This window comes from Arachis duranensis, chromosome 2 (genome assembly GCF_000817695.3).
Source record: "Arachis duranensis cultivar V14167 chromosome 2, aradu.V14167.gnm2.J7QH, whole genome shotgun sequence".
Classification (NCBI taxonomy): Eukaryota; Viridiplantae; Streptophyta; class Magnoliopsida; order Fabales; family Fabaceae; genus Arachis; species Arachis duranensis.
Genome location: NC_029773.3, coordinates 12338877 through 12356160, shown reverse-complemented (window position 1 = coordinate 12356160; position 17284 = coordinate 12338877). Strand labels below are relative to the sequence as shown.

Below are 17284 nucleotides of genomic sequence, written 5' to 3'. Positions count from 1 at the left end.
GTATCGAGTTTAAACATGTTTGTTAACTTATATCCGGATCGATCCAACCTGATTAAATCAGACTTTGTTCGGTTTAGATAATTGGATATTCTAATTACAATAAAATAATAAATAAAAAATATCAAAAAAATAATAAAAAATACTATAAATATTAAAAAACTTAAAACTACGTACAAATTATTATTACAGGAAAACACAATAATAAATTAATATTAAAATATTGAGGATCAGTCTTGTTAAGCAGTGAAAAAAAACAGAGTCTGCAATATAAAAAGAATTAGGGTTTACCGTTGAGAATAACAAATTTTTGTTAAAATTCTATTGAGCCTGTTTAGTATAAGTAATAGCCTTACCTCCTATCTTGGTGGGTTAGTTGAGATTTGTAATTTATTTCCTCAAAGTATTGAGTGCACTCAAAGTTAATAGTTGATTAGTTTTTTTCTGGTGAAAAAGAGTTCTTCTTCTCTGTACACGTTTCAACTTTATGGTCTTTTGTTCTTTGTTCTTCTTTCTTCTTCTCTCAAACAATCTCATTTGAGTTTTTATATGGTATCAGAGCTTCTGGATTTTTCAATCATGACAGATACATCTGTCAACTCTAATCCTGGGAATTCAAATTCCTCCAATTCTGCAAATTCAAACCCTAACAACAATATTCTTGCAAACAATTTCTCTTTCCCATCACATCTACTAAATTCGAGACTTTTCAACCCCATTAGTGACAAGCTTGGAGAAAAAAATCACAAAACTTGGGAACAGCAGGCATTAGCAGCTATTAGAGGTAAAAAATTAGAGGATCACCTGTTTCCAGATCGTGTTCCACCTCAATATGCTTCCACTGAAGATTAGACGTGTATTTTCAATTTCATGCTCATGTGTGTTTTGTTAAATGCCAGTGGACTGATAAGGTGTAACACCCTACCATACAGAGTCTTATGCTTAAGTCATAATTCAGAGATGGCAAGGTATTACGACCTCTAAATAAAAATTTAGTACGTATAGTAGTATGAATGATTGATTATAACTAGGAGCCTTTGTAGAAAAAGGGGTAAACAAACAATCGCAACTCATAAGCGCAACACTCCGATCGATAACGTAACGAACAAGGATAAACCAACGCGAGATTATATATATACAAAGGAGTGTCAAAAACAGGAATATCAAGACTCAAAATCCGGCTGCGAAGATAACCGGTTCGAGAATAGCAATATATACATATGATAAAGTAAGGAAAACCCCAAAGGAAACCCAAAGGGACACAAATACATAAAACCTATTCTCCAAAATCTCCCATAAGAGGAGTCATCACAGTTTGTATTATTTAACGGAGATAAAAGTATCTAAGCAAAACATATAAACCAAAACATAGCCCCGAGAACAAAGGATCTTCGCAAATCAAGAAGTCTCTAGCATGCCTCAGCGGGAAACCTCACGTCCTGCATTTAAAAACCACAAAATCCGCATGGGTGAGAACCAGAGGTCCCCAGCATGGTACTTCCACATATATAATACATAATAATAGAGGAAAGCCGAAGGAAATCCTAGAACTTCTTCCAGATAAAATCAAAGCTTATAAACAAGCTAATCCATAAAGGGCATCTAACTAAAGATCCTCCAGTCTAACTAATACTTCCCTTTCCAATTCCTTTAGACCCCCCAACCACCAGTAGGAGTATAATAAAGCAAACACAGTTATATCAGACAAGAGATATACAAATAGAAACAGTTAAGGCAATTAGACAAATAGCAAGTAATATGCAGTCAAATAGGCAATTTCAATCAATTCACATAGTATGCATATGATGAATGCCTGTCCCTAATGGCTGATGATATCATCTGTCGGTTATAGAGCCAACTCGACAAGTCCTGGTAGCTAACCATTGGACTGTCCCTCTGTCGTGTCTCCCCAACTCGAGTTATACTCAATATAAGCTTGATCATAATCATGATCCATATCCATCACCCTCACTGGTGAATATTTATCCATCACCATCACTGGTGAATATTTATGGGGGCGAGCTCGTCCGGAAATTTCACAGTGCCCGGCCACCCTGACGACATAGGGTTAACAGAGCTTCGAGTCTCAACCTGGAGCACGTGGTGGCTAGTCACTGCTTTCTCCCAGGGAAACTCTCATCTCTGATAGTGGAAGTGCAAACATTCACAACTCATTCAACAGCATATATGCATTTATTCTTAGCCATAATCATGGCTCCGCCATAACACGGCAATAATCCGGCCATCCGGCTCACGGTTAAATCCATAACCAGCCACCCGGCTCACGGTTAAATCCATAACCAGCCGTTTCATTATCAATCACAGCCTTTTGGCCCATGGCATAACAAGCACTTCCACCACCATCCTCCGCATCTCACATAATCATCTTTGATCCTCTTTGATCATTCATTTTTCCCTTGCTTCACTCGCAAGTTACCACATTCACTAGCCCTTCTTCTCATAGCTAGACATATTATAATGATTTAAGACATAAGTGGTGAGATCGGAGGCTTAGAAGTATGAAATTTGGCTTTTAAAACTCAAAAATCAACTTTGGAATGAAAACAGACCCACGCGTACGCGCACTCCACGCGCACGCGTGGCTGGCCTAAAAAACTCATCGACGCGTAAGCGTCATGCACGCTAACGCGTGGATTGAAAAATAGCCAAGCGACGCGCACGCGTCAACCACGCGTACGCGTGGGTACTCTCGTGCCCCAGGCACAAAGCTGGCACAGTTCTAGCACAACTCTATGGAAAATAGCTGGGCATTGGGTGCAGCACAATCGGCGCACCCGCGCACGCGTGGATTGCACTTTTTGAAAGAACGGCGCGTACGCGCCAAGTGCGCCCACACGCAAAGGGTCATTCTGCTAAAAATTTTCTAAGTTAAAAGCTGCAGAATTCACAGATTTAAATCCCAATCTTCCAACGGACATAACTTTCTCATTTTTAAATCGTTTTTCACCCGTTCTTCGAACGGCATGGACATCCCGGATCCAATTTCATTTCTAAACAGATTTGACACAAAACGGAGATCCGTACTCCAAGTTATGTCCCGTCAAAATATGCCCAAAAACCATATTTTTCATACAAAACCACAAAGTGCCATTTTCAAGACAAGCCATCTCCAACTCTTTTCAAAATCAATCAAAACATGCCAATTTCATCCCTTTTCTTTGAAATCAATCAAAATATATCAAATTCAACATCAAGTCTCCTCAACTCACACATTGACACTTTATCACAATTTACAAAATCACTATCTCATCATTTTAACCCACTTCACCCAAGTGGCTCAAACTCAAACATATTGACATATCATATACTCTTCCTCATGCCAATTCTCAACAACACCAATTCCAATAAATCATCATTGTACACAATCAATATCATACTCACCATCAACATGGTTCAATCCACAATTCAACCATAACCAATCATCAAGCATATATCACAACATGCATATTTCTCTTCAAAGAACAGATTTTTCACCACCAAATTCCTTTTTCAAGCTTTTCAAAATCACAAATCAAGCTCCAATATTCACATATACACAACCTAAGCCACAATCATCACACCCATACACAACATCTCAAAACCCAAATATTATAGAACCACAAATTACACTAGGGTTGAGAATCTTACCATACCCAAGTTCCAAAGAGACAAGATTAACCTTCTCCTTCAAGAGAGTTGGGTCCTATAACATCAAAGAGCCCAAAATCTCAACATTTTTTCTCATAAAACTCGAAAATAAGGCTGGAATTTCGAAGAGAAAAACGTGGCTTACCTCTAGATTAAGTGTATGGGTTTTGTAGAGCTCTCCGCGGTGAACGCGTGGCCGCAAATGGAGCGGCAATCGGAGCTCTAGATCAAAAGTTATGATGATTTGAAGTTCAAGTAAGAGAAAGAACTTGAGAGAGTGTTCTTCCCTCCATGGCCTCCATTTTCAGCATGTGAGTGTGTTTAGTGAGGAGAGAGAATGCTGAAAACTAGGGTTTTGGTTTAGTTATGTTGGGCCAAGGGCCCACTTTGCGTCCGATTGGCCCGGTTTGGCCCGTTCGGTCCAATCTTGGTCCGAATTCCATAAAATTGGTACCAAAATTCTCGTCTCGACCTCCTCTATCACATTTAGGCATAAAAAAAAAATCACATTTTGGACTTTCTAGAATAAATTCTCATTTATGGGTTAATTAGCCGTTAATTAACCGGGTTTTACATTCTACCCACCTAATTGGGAATTTTGCCCACAAAATTCAAATGCAATTACCTGAGAATAAATGCGGATAATCCGTTCGCATCTCCGACTCAAGTTCTCAAGTGTGTTCCTCAACACCACCTCAACTCCAAGCCACTTTGACTAATGAAACCTCTTTTCCACGCAACCGTTTAATACTAGTATCATCAATTCTGACCGGAGCCACTAGAAGCGTCAAATCTTCCCTTAACTGAATCGACTCAGGTTCCAACACATGGCTAGCATCAGGAGTGTACTTCCGAAGCTGCGACACGTGAAACACGTCGTGCAGATTCGAAAGATGAGGTGGTAGAGCCATCCGATACGCCACCGGTCCAATCCTCTCTAGGATCTAAAATGGACCAATGTATCGAGGATTCAATTCCTTTGCTTTAATCGCCCTACCTACTCCCGTAGTTGGAGTAACCTTAAGAAAAACATGGTCTCCTTCCTCAAATTCTAAGGGCTTTCGCCTTTGATCGGCATAACTCTTTTGACGACTCTGCACCGTAAGCATCCTATCACAGATTTTCCTGACTTGTTCAGTGGTCTCAGCTATCATTTCCTGTCCCAAAAAGCTTTTCTCTCCAGCTTTGTACCAACATAGCGGAGATTGACACCTCCTCCCATACAAGGCCTCATACGGAGCCATTCCAATGCTCGCATGATAACTATTATTGTATGCAAACTACACCAATGGCATATACCGATCCCAACTCGCCGATTGGTCCAAAACACAAGCTCTCAACATATCCTCTAGTGTTTGGATCGTCCTCTCAGATTGACCATCTGTTTGAGGATGGTAAGCCGTGCTCAAGCTTAATCGGGTTCCAAAAGCTTTCTGAAATGCACCCCAAAACCTTGAAGTAAAACAAGGATCTCTATCATAGATTATAGTAGCAGGTATGCCATGAAGTCTCACAATCTCCTTTATGTATAACCGTGCGAGTTCCTCAAGGGTGTAAGTCATACGAATGTGTAAAAATTGAGCTGACTTCATCAGTCGGTCCACAATCACCCAGATAGCATCAAAACTAGCCCTAGTCCTTGGCAATCCTAACACAAAGTCCATTGCAATACTTTCTCACTTCCATTGTGGAATCTCTAAAGGTTGCAACATCTCGAAAGGTCTTTGATGTTCAATTTTTACCTTTTGACAAGTTAAGCACTTTGAAACATATTCCGCCACATCATGCTTCATACCCGGCCACCAGAATATCGCCTTTAAATCATGCTACATCTTAGTACTTTCCGGGTGAATGGAGAATCCACTTTTGTGTGCCTCCTTTAAAATATCTTGCCTCAAAGTGCCAACATCCGGCACAATGATCCTACCCTTGAATCTCCATAACCCATCTTTTTCTTCCGACACTCTCCACTGTTTTCCTTGCTCAATAGCCGGTAACACCTTCCATAACGCTTCATCATTTTGATGAGCCTTTAGGAGTTCGGACTTAAAGTCACTTGAGATTTCTAATCGACTCTAACACAAAGTTCCGGATACTTCTCGAGTACCAATTTTCAGACTCTCGAATCCCTTGAGCAACTTCTCCTCTTGAAGCATCATCCAAGCCGCGTATAATGACTTCCGACTTAACGCATCCGCCATTACATTCGCCTTTCCCGGATGGTAATTCAACTCAACGTCGTAGTCCTCCAATAATTCCATCCACCTCCTCTGCCTCATATTAAGCTCTTTCTGATCAAAGAGGTACTTCAAACTCTTATGATCAGAGAAAACTTGGAACTTAACCCCAAAGAGGTAATGCTTCCACACCTTCAAGGCAAACACAACCGCAGCGAGTTCCAAATCGTGCGTAGGGTAACTAACTTCATGAGGTCTCAACTATCGTGAGCATACGCCACCGCATTATGATGCTGCATCAGCACGCACCCTTTAATGAGGCATCACAGTACACCTCAAATGGCTCGTTCGGCTCAGGTAACACTAACACAGGTGCAGTGGTCAACTTTTTCTTCAATGTCTGAAAGCTCTCCTCGCACTCAGGAGTCCAAACAAACGGAGTGTCTTTGCGGGTTAACTTTGTCATTGGCAAAGCTATCTGTGAAAAGCCCTTAATAAACCTTCGGTAATAGCCAGCTAAGCCCAGAAAACTCCTTATCTCTGTTACGGTGGTTGGTTACTTCCAATCCATCACAACCTCTACCTTAGTTGGATCTACGGCTATTCCCTTCTTACTCACCACGTGACCCAAAAACTTCACCTCACTCTTCCAAAACTCACACTTAGACAGTTTTGCATAGAGTTTCTTCTCCTTTAGAATCTGCAACACGGTCCTCAAGTGTTCCGCATGCTCTTCTTCAGAAACGGACGGAAAACTCTATTCATGTAATCCATGAATACCGCAGGAGCATTCGTCAACCCAAAGGACATTACAGTGTACTCGTAATGACCATAACGAGTCCTAAAAGCAGTTTTAGAGATATTCTCACCCCTCACCCTTATATGGTGATAACCGGATCGCAAATCGATCTTGGAGAAAACTCCAGCTCCTTGTAACTGATCCATGAGATCATCAATTCTCGGCAATGGGTACTTATTCTTTATTGTAACCTTGTTCAGCTGCCTGTAATCCACACAGAGCCGCATACTTCCATCTTTCTTCTTTACCAGTAGCACTGGAGCACCTAGGGGTGTTCGCGGTGCGGTTTGGTTCGGTTTTTGAAAGAAAAGCCATCCGATCCGATCGTTTAATTAAACTGCGGTTCGGTTTGGTTCGGTTTTTTTGTCAAAGTCATCTGAACCAAACCAAACCAATTAAAATCGGTTTGGTTTGGTTCGGTTTGTTCGGTTTTTCAATCAAATAAAAAAATAACCACATACTATTATGCAAAGTCATAACATTGAAATTATAGAATACAAATACACCATAACTAACAAAAGTCTCGATTCAATGAAATTCAACAACAGAAGAAATTAAAATACGACAATTAAAGAAGTTTAAAGGTTCAATAGTCAACACAACAAAAAATAAAAACAAATTTCCAGCAACAGATAGCCATGTCTTGGTGTCCTCTCCAACGACACCAACAAAATAATGAAACTTCTTCAAGCAAATCTACCTGAAATTAAAAGTCAATTACATAATAAAAACAATAATAATTGGTAAAAGCACTTGATCAGGTCACAAGTGAATCTTCACCATCATCTCTTAGGGACTAGGGACTACCTTATCAAACAATGTTAAAATTTTACTACTGACATGTCCAATACTCCAATCAGAAAAGATCCACACACATAGACCACTACAACCTTTATTTAAAGTGCACTTGATTTTATGATTAATTTAAACAATTATTTCAAAAAAAAAAGATTAACCATTGTACTTGTCAACCTAAAATTTACTTAAGAGACCTACGATCAAGATCTATGGAAAGCACATTCGAAACTATGCTGTTAGATTGAGATGAGTTTAAGTAAATAGTTACCATGAATGGCAAGATCTATAGAAAGCACATTCGATGCAAGACCACCATGAATAGTTCTAGGCTCAGATGCCAAGGGGTTTGTTGCTCCAATCAACTTTTGGCCAGTTGCAACAACACCTTTACCCTCCCAAACCATGGCAACAATAGAACTAGAGATAATGTATTAGACCAATCCATTAAAGAAAGGCTTTGTAATTACTAGCAATTTGTGGAGTTTCTAAAAAGAACAACATTGACCTATTTTACAAAATAGCTACCTTCATCAACCTAATTACTAACAATTTTAAACAATTAGTAATGAACAAATAATTAAAAAAACAGTAATGAACAATAAACAACAACCAGCAATCAACAATGAACAATGAATAACAATCAACCATGAACAATGAAAAGCAAAGTAATTACTAGCAATTTCAAAAAATAACAACAAAATAATGAACAACAATCAGCAATGAACAACAATCAACAATCAAACAACAAATATATAGAACAATAAAACTGAAATTATTGATTTATTGATTAACAAGTTAACAACAACCAGCAGCAAGCCAGCAATCCATCAATGAATAACCAAGTCAGCAAACACTTCAACAAACAGAACAAAATCAGCAACAATGAATCAAATTACCAAAATAAATCAATAATTTAACCAGCAACAATACCTAACAAAATAAATCAACCTGAACTGAATCAAGAAAATCAAGATACACAACCAAACTAATTCCAAAAATTTTGCAAAAATGATGCACCAATTCCAAACTGAATCAAGATATACAACCAAATAGAATCAGAAACACAACCAAATTAATTCGACAATTTTTATTTGGTGCACTAATTCCACAAATTCTTCGTCTTTCACCTTCCCCTTTCCTGCATTAACATTGAATAAACAAAAATTCAGAACCAACCCTAAACCTGAATTACCCCAAATCAAAATAGAACAAAAAGTTCAGAATTAAAAAACAAAATCTGAATCCATAAGAAGACTAAAACAGAATTTAAAAAATAAATAGAATTAGAACAAAAAAAACTTGAGATGGAAGGACAACACTGCTTCAATGACAGAGAAGAAGAGACTGGACACCGACACGGCTTCAACGACAAACGAGAGAGGGCGACGAACTGCAGCGGCTTCGACTGCGTCTGGTGCGTTCTGCTGCGGTTCGTTGAGGACGACGATGGCTGTTGGTTCGTGGAGGAGACGGCTACTGGAGAGGTGGTGTGTGGAGCCGTCGAGGATGAGGGATAGAGAGGAGTGCTACGAGCCTACGAGGAAGGGAGAGGGAGAGGAAAGGACCGCACCGCCGCGATGGTGCTGTTCGGCGACGTCGATGGCGGAGAAGAAGGAGGACGTCCGACGCTGAGACACTGCGCTAGAGAGACTGAGAGAGAGCTCGAGGAGTTAGGGTTCCTGATAGGGGAGGGGTGGCTGCGGCTAGACTAGGATGAATTGGGGAGGAAGGCTACTTTTATGTTAGGGTTTTTTTAATAACACCGGTTCGGTTCGGTTTGGTTAGGGTTTTTTCTAATAAAACCGAAAACCGAACCGAACCGCAAAAAACTGCAAAAAATTATTTTTTCGATTTTTTCGGTTTTCAGTTTATTCAGTTATCGGTTTTTTTGGTTCGGTTGGTCGGTTTTGTTCGGGTTGGATCGGTTTTGAACACCCCTAGGAGCACCCCATGGAGAGACACTTGGTCGGATAAAATTTTTACCCAATAAATCCTCTAACTGAGACTTTAGCTCGTTCATCTCTAACGGTGACATCCTATAAGGAGCGCTTGAGATTGGTCCCGCCCAGGGCACCAACTCAATAGCAAACTCAACCTCTCGGTTAGGTGGAAACTCATCAATATCATCAGGAAACATTTCCGGAAACTCACACACAACTGGAATCTGTTCCAACCTTTGATCATCACCCGAAACGCCCGCGGTTAACAACAGGATACCCTAACAATCGATTCCAGAATAGTTCACCATCATCGAATTCAAGTAATAATTATTCACCACGACCGGCCCTTCTGTATCTTCCGGTATAAAGTACACCGACTTTGTAGTACAATCTAGCAGAACATGGTTCTTAGATAACCAGTCCAATCCCAAGATAAGATCAAGACCGATCATCGGCAAGCAGACTAAATTATGAATGAAATCACGCTGCTTGAACCTAAAAGAAACTTTCGGGCATCCTAGCCTAGTCACCATGGCTTCATGGGTAGCATTATATACTTTTAGGTCATAACCTAAGGTTACGATCTTCAATCCTAACTCATGGGCTTTCTCAAATGCAATGAATGAATGCGATGCTCCCGAATCAAATAAAGCATTTAAAGTTTGACCAGCCATTTCACAGTTACCTCTAATGAGTGTCTCGGATCCCTCGGCACCTATAGCTGAGGTGGTGAACACCCGACCAGTCTGTTGTGCCTTTCCAGCACCTTGTTTCAACTTCTCTGGACAATTTGCGGCTTTATGCCCCGCCTTTTCACAATTGTAGCACAAACCCTATCCGGCCTTGCATGGTGCTCCTGGATGGTGACTTCCACACCTAGTACAAGCTTGATCATTTTGAGACTGCTTTCCATACCTTTTTCATTGGGAGTTGTAGTTGTTGGGCCTCTTGAAAGAGCTTCCCCTCTTGAAAGGCGGACCTCTAGGTGTAAAGCTCTTCCCTCGGTTCTGTGGGAATGATCCTTTGTGACTCCCTTTCTCAGCGGTTGCCCTTTTCACACACTCTTCAGCAACCCTACACTTGTTCACCAATTTGGAGAAAGTCCTAATCTCCATTGGTCCTACTGAGCTGAAGATATCACTCCGGAGCCCTCCTTCATACTTAACACACTTCTATTCCTCATATTCCACCGGAGTCCCTTGGCACATACGAGAGAACCTGAACAGCTCCTCAAACTTGTCAGTATACTCTGATATGGACATAGTACCCTGCTTCAGCTGTAACAATTCAAGTTCCTTAGCCGTCCTAGCAGAAGTCGGAAAGTACTTCTTATAGAACTCTTCTTGGAAAACATTCCAGGTGATATAGTCATCACCCTGCTGCAAAAGACGTCGGATGTCTTGCCACCAATGCGACGCTTCACCTGTGAGCATATAGGTAGCAAACTCGACACGCTGCCCTTCAGGTACCACTTGTGCTTGCAGAGCTCGCTCTATAGCCTGAAATCATGTATCAGCCTCAGTCGGGCTAGTAGTTCCCTTGAACTTAGGCGGATTAACCTTCAAAAAGTTTGCCAGTGTCATCGGGCCCTGAACTCCACCTCCATCATTGCCATGGTTGTTCATCGTTGACCAAGAGCCTCAGCAGTGGCTTGCATAGCAGCAGCCATGTTCTCCAACGCGGTCATAAAGTTCACCGGGTCATTAGGGTTATTCTTCGGTGCACGAGCATTCGTATGACCTCTCACACTACCTCTACCGCGTCCACAAGGCGCCATCTGGTCCCTATACACACCCAACAATCGATATTAAGTTGATCAGTCTCAATATCGGAAGTCTAGTGCTTCAAAGTCCCAAATGCATGCTCATGAACGTTTATGCCAATTATATCATGCAGATATACTAATAGCACATAACACACATACAGAGAATGCACAGAAGCATAGTCAGTCCATCCCTCAGGCTCTACAGGAACGAACTGCTCTGATACCATAATGTAACACCCTACCATACAGAGTCTTATGCTTAAGTCATAATTCAGAGATGGCAAGGTATTACGACCTCTAAATAAAAATTTAGTACGTATAGTAGTATGAATGATTGATTATAACTAGGAGCCTTTGTAGAAAAAAGGGGTAAACAAAAAATCACAACTCATAAGCGCAACACTCCGATCGATAACGTAACGAACAAGAATAAACCAACGCGAGATTATATATATACAAAAGAGTGTCAAAAACAGGAATATCAAGACTCAAAATCCGGCTGCGAAAAATAGCCAAGCGACGCGCACGCGTCAACCACGCGTACGCGTGGGTACTCTCGTGCACCAGGCACAGTTCTGGCACAACTCTCTGGAAAATAGCTGGGCATTGGGTGCAGTACAATCGGCACGCCCGCGCACATCACGCGCACGCGTGGATGGTGCTATTTGGAAGAACGGCGCGTACGCGCCAAGTGCGCCCACGCGCAAAGGGTCATTCTGCTAAAAATTTTCTAAGTTAAAAGCTGCAGAATTCACAGATTTAAATCCCAATCTTCCAACGGACATAACTTTCTCATTTTTAAATCGTTTTTCACCCGTTCTTCGAACGACATGGACATCCCGGATCCAATTTCATTTCTAAATAGATTTGACACAAAACGGAGATCCGTACTCCAAGTTATGTCCCGTCAAAGTATGCCCAAAAATCATATTTTTCATACAAAACCACAAAGTGCCATTTTCAAGACAAGCCAACTCCAACTCTTTTCAAAATCAATCAAAACATGCCAATTTCATCCCTTTTCTTTGAAATCAATCAAAATATATCAAATTCAACATCAAGCCTCCTCAACTCACACATTGACACTTTATCACAATTTACAAAATCACTATCTCATCATTTTAACCCACTTCACCCAAGTGGCTCAAACTCAAACATATTGACATATCATATACTCTTCCTCATGCCAATTCTCAACAACACCAATTCCAATAAATCATCATTGTACACAATCAATATCATACTCACCATCAGCATGGTTCAACCCACAATTCAACCATAACCAATCATCAAGCATATATCACAACATGCATATTTCTCATACATCATACCACCAAGGCATCAATAATCATCATCACATATATGACCACATCATATATCTCAATCATTTAACAACATCAACCATTCAATGCCTATCTTATGGCCTCTAACCTAAGTATTTCCTACCACATTACATATTAGATACGGGAAACCGAAACCATACCCTAGCCGATTTCCCAAGCTCAACTGGAGCACTTCCAAACCACTTATCCACAAGCTCTCAAGGCCTCAAAACCTCCAAGAACAGATTTTTCACCACCAAATCCCTTTTTCAAGCTTTTTAAAATCACCAATCAAGCTCCAATATTCACATATACACAACCTAAGCCACAATCATCACACCCATACACAACATCTCAAAACCCAAACATCATAGAACCATAAATTACACTAGGGTTGAGAATCTTACCACACCCAAGGTCCAAGGAGACAAGATTAACCTTCTCCTTCAAGAGAGTTGGGTCCTATAACATCAAAGAGCCCAAAATCTCAACATTTTTTCTCATAAAACTCGAAAACAAGGCTGGAATTTCGAATAGCAAAACGTGGCTTACCTCAAAATTAAGTGTATGGGTTTTGTAGAGCTCTCTGCGGTGAATGCGTGGCCGCAAACGGAGCGGCAATCAGAGCGCTAGATCAAAAGTTATGGTGGTTTGAAGATTAAGTGAGAGAAAGAACTTGAGAGAGTGTTCTTCCCTCCATGGCCTCCATTTTCAGCATGTGAGTGTGTTTAGTGAGGAGAGAGAATGCTGAAAACTAAGATTTTGGTTTAGTTATGTTGGGCCAAGGGCCCACTTTGGGTCCGATTGGCCCGATTTGGCCCGTTCGGTCCAATCTTGGTCCGAATTCCATAAAATTGGTACCAAAATTTTTGTCTCAACCTCCTCTATCACATTTAGCCATAAAAAATCACTTTTTGGGCTTTCTAGAATAAATTCTCATTTATGGGTTAATTAGCCGTTAATTAACTGGGTTTTACATAAGGTGTTGTTACAAGGGTATAGAAAAGGAGGAATCTACAATTTCTATAATGTTGCTGCCCCTAACACATCTTCTATTTTACAAAAACCATGTGTCTTTACTGCTTCTAGGATTTCTTTAGACTTGTGGCATAAAAGAATGGGCCATACAGCTATGAAAACTGTAATTTTTGCTCTTTCAAATTGTAATCCTGACTTGGTTCATAATAAAAAAAAGTTGAATTCAAAAGTGTGTGAGAATTGCGTGAATGCCAAGATGCATAAATTGCCATTTACTTCATCCCTTACTGTTTAAACTATGCCTCTACAAGTTGTTTATTCTGATGTTTGGGATCCAGCACCCATGATTTCTCATTTGGGTTTTAGATACTATGTAACGTTTATTGATGCTTTCTCTAGATATACATATTTGTTTCTTCTTGTCACTAAATCTCAAGTATTTCGGGCTTTTAAACTCTTTAAGCAACAAATAGAGAATCTCACAGGACATAAAATCAAGGTTCTTCAATCTGATAATGGAGGTGAGTATACCTTTAACCAATTCACTCAATTCCTGGCTAAACAGGGTATTATTCAAAGATTTAGTTGTCCATACACCCCTGAACAAAATGACAGGGCTGAAAGAAAACATAGGCATCTCATTGAGATGAGCATTGCTATGTTATCTATAGCCTCTATGTCATTAACTTATTGGGATGAAGCTGTGCTAACAGCCACTCATATTATTAATCGCATTCCCACCCCGATTTTGGATAAGAAATCTCCATATGAAACACTATTCAAATCCACACTTGACTATGATCAATTTAGAGTCTTTGGTAGTACTTGCTACCCTCTTCTTAGACTTTATAGCAAAACAAAACTTGATTTTCGATCTCATAGATGTATTTTCATCGGATATGCTCCAAATTCAAAAGGCTATAAGTGCCTTTCTCCTTGTGGCAAGATTTACATCACAAGACACTTTCAATTTAATGAAACATCCTTCCCTTACAAAGATTTATTTTTTACACCTTCATTCCATTCTTCTACTACATCGGATACTTCTATACCTAGTATAGGTTTTGTTATACCCTCCACTATTTCCAGTCACTATTATACTCGCGATACCAATTCTACTTCTCTCTCTACTGATTTTAACCTTAACAAATCCAATACAATACATCTTAGCAGCAGTAATCAACCTCACACCAATAATTCTTTGTCCAACAATTTTTTCCCTAGTGTTGTCTCTAATACTGATCTTGCTAATTCTAGTAATCTTCAATCTAATATACTAAATACCACTTCTGTCTCAGGACCACAGATAAGCCTCTCCCCATTGATCCTAATGGCAATCCAAATCAACTTCATAAATCCCCTCATGCTAATACCTCCCCACCCTTAACTGATAATCGTCATCCCATGCTTACAAGGTCTAAAACTGGAAATTCTAAACCGAAAGCCTATATCACTAAGACACCTTCTGATGCCTCTGTAGAACAGCCACCTAAGAATCCCTCTGCTGTATTATCCATTTCACATTGGAAGAATGCTATACAAGAAGAATATAATGCGTTGATTAAAAATCAAACCTGGACTCTTGTCCCCAAACCTGATAATGCTAAGATCATCGGCTGCAAATGGATCTACACCATCAAAAGACTCACTGATGGTTCCATTCAAAAGTACAAAGCTAGATTGGTGGCACAAGGCTTTCACCAAATTGAAGGCTTTAGTTTTGAACAAGTTTTCAGCCCTGTTATTAGACCAATTACAATCAGATTAGTGTTGAGTATTGCTTTATCAAAAGATTGGATTATTAGACAATTTGATTTTAATAATGCTTTTCTTAATGGTGATCTAAAAAAACTATTTACATGCATCAACCAGTTGGGTTTTCTCATGATTCAGACAACATTGTATGCAAGTTAAACAAGTCCTTGTATGGTCTGAAACAAGCCCCTCGTGAATGGTTCTTAAAGTTGAGCAAAACTCTAAATCTGTTTGGTTTTTATAGCACAAAATTAGATACATCGTTGTTCATTAAGCATGGTTCTCATTATGTTATGTTTATTCTTTGTTATGTTGATGATATTATAATAACGGGTAATGATTCCGTTGAAATAAATGCTATGATTCAGAACTTAAACAAAATCTTTACTTTAAAAGACCTTGGTGAATTATCATATTTTCTTGGTATTGAGGTTCAGTAAAGTAAAGCTGGGCAGCTGCACCTTTCACAAACCAAGTACATTAAAGATCTCTTATCTAAACTAGGGATGAGTGAGGCTTCTCCTATGCCAACTCCTATGATCTCATCCTTACAATTATTGTCTACTGGATCAGAATGTTTTGAGGATCCCAAACTCTTCAGGTCAGTTGTAGGAACTCTACAATATGTTACTATAACTCGACCGGACCTAAGGTTTGCTGTTCAAAAGGTCTCTCAGTTTATGCACAGTCCTCTTTTGGCTCACTGGAAGGCTGTGAAGAGGATACTCAGGTACCTACAAGGGACAAAAGACCATGGTTTACTTCTACATAAGTGCAGGGATTACAGGTTGTATGGTTTTTCTGATTCAGATTGGGCAGCAGATTTAGAAGATAGGAGGTATGTTTCAGGTTATTGCATTTACTTGGGAACTAATCTGGTTAATTGGTCTTGTAGGAAGCAACCAACTATAAGCAAGACATCTACTGAGGCAGAATTTCAAAGCCTAGCATCGTGAGAAGCAGAAGTGACCTGGGTTAAAAATCTACTTGATGAGTTGAAGATTCCTTTGGCAACTGTTCCAATGATTTTTTATGACAACATGAGCACCGTTATGCTCACAGCAAATCCTGTACTACATGACAAAACTAATCACTTTAAACTTGACATTCAAGTTGTTAGAGATAAGGTGAATAATAAGGCTCTCCAAGTGGTTCACATACCAGGAATAGAACAAGTCGCTGACATTCTGACAAAGCCATTATCTGCTGCTAGTTTTGAACGGCTCAAGAACAAGCTCAGAGTTGTGCCAAGGCACACCTTGAGCTTGAGGGGGGGTATTGAGGATCAGTCTTGCTAAGCAGTGAAAAAAAATAGAGTCTGTGATGAGCGAATAATTTATATGCTTTTTGGCACTGTTTTTAGTATGTTTTCAGTACATTTTAGTTAGTTTTTATTTAAAATTTACTTTTCTGGGCTTTACTATGAGTTTGTGTGTATTTTTGTGATTTCAGGTAATTTCTGGTTGAAATTGAGGGACCTGAGCAAAAATCTGATTCAGAGACTGAAAAAGGATTGTAGATGCTGTTGGATTCTGACCTCCCTGCACTCGAAGCAGATTTTCTGCAGCTACAGAAGCCCAATTGGCGCGCTCTCAATTGCATTGGAAAGTAGACATCCTGGGCTTTCCTGCAATGTATAATAGTCCATACTTTGCCCGATATTTGATGGCCCAAACCGGCGTTGCAAATCAGCTTCAGAATTCCCGGTGTTTAACGCCGGAAATGGCACAAAAGTTGGAGTTAAACGCCCAAATTGGCACAAAAGCTGGCGTTTAACTCCAGGAAAAGTCTCTACACATGAAAGATTCAATGCTCAGCCCAAGCACACACAAAGTGGACCCCGGAAGTGGATTTTTACGTCATTTACTCATTTCTGTATATCCTAGGTTACTAGTTCACTATTAATAGGACCTTTTGACATTGTATCTATACCTCATGACACTTTACACGTTTCATATTGTACCTTCTATGGCATGAGTCTCTAAACCCCATGGTTGGGGGTGAGGAGCTCTGCTGTGTCTTGATAGATTAATGCAATTACTACTGTTTTTCATTCAATCCCGCTTGCTTCTATTCTAAGATATCACTTGCTCATCAACCTGATG

General features: G+C 39.9%; 1 protein-coding gene across 1 annotated transcript; it reads left to right on the top strand.

Annotated features, from left to right (window-relative positions):
* Window positions 1-15685: 15685 nt before the first annotated feature.
* Window positions 15686-16135, top strand: LOC107473627 (uncharacterized mitochondrial protein AtMg00810-like). The gene is made up of 2 exons (XM_016093208.1): window positions 15686-16017; window positions 16075-16135. Exons 1-2 carry the CDS (start codon window positions 15686-15688, stop codon window positions 16133-16135), a joined length of 393 nt encoding a protein of 130 aa, XP_015948694.1.
* The last annotated feature ends 1149 nt before the right edge of the window (window positions 16136-17284 follow it).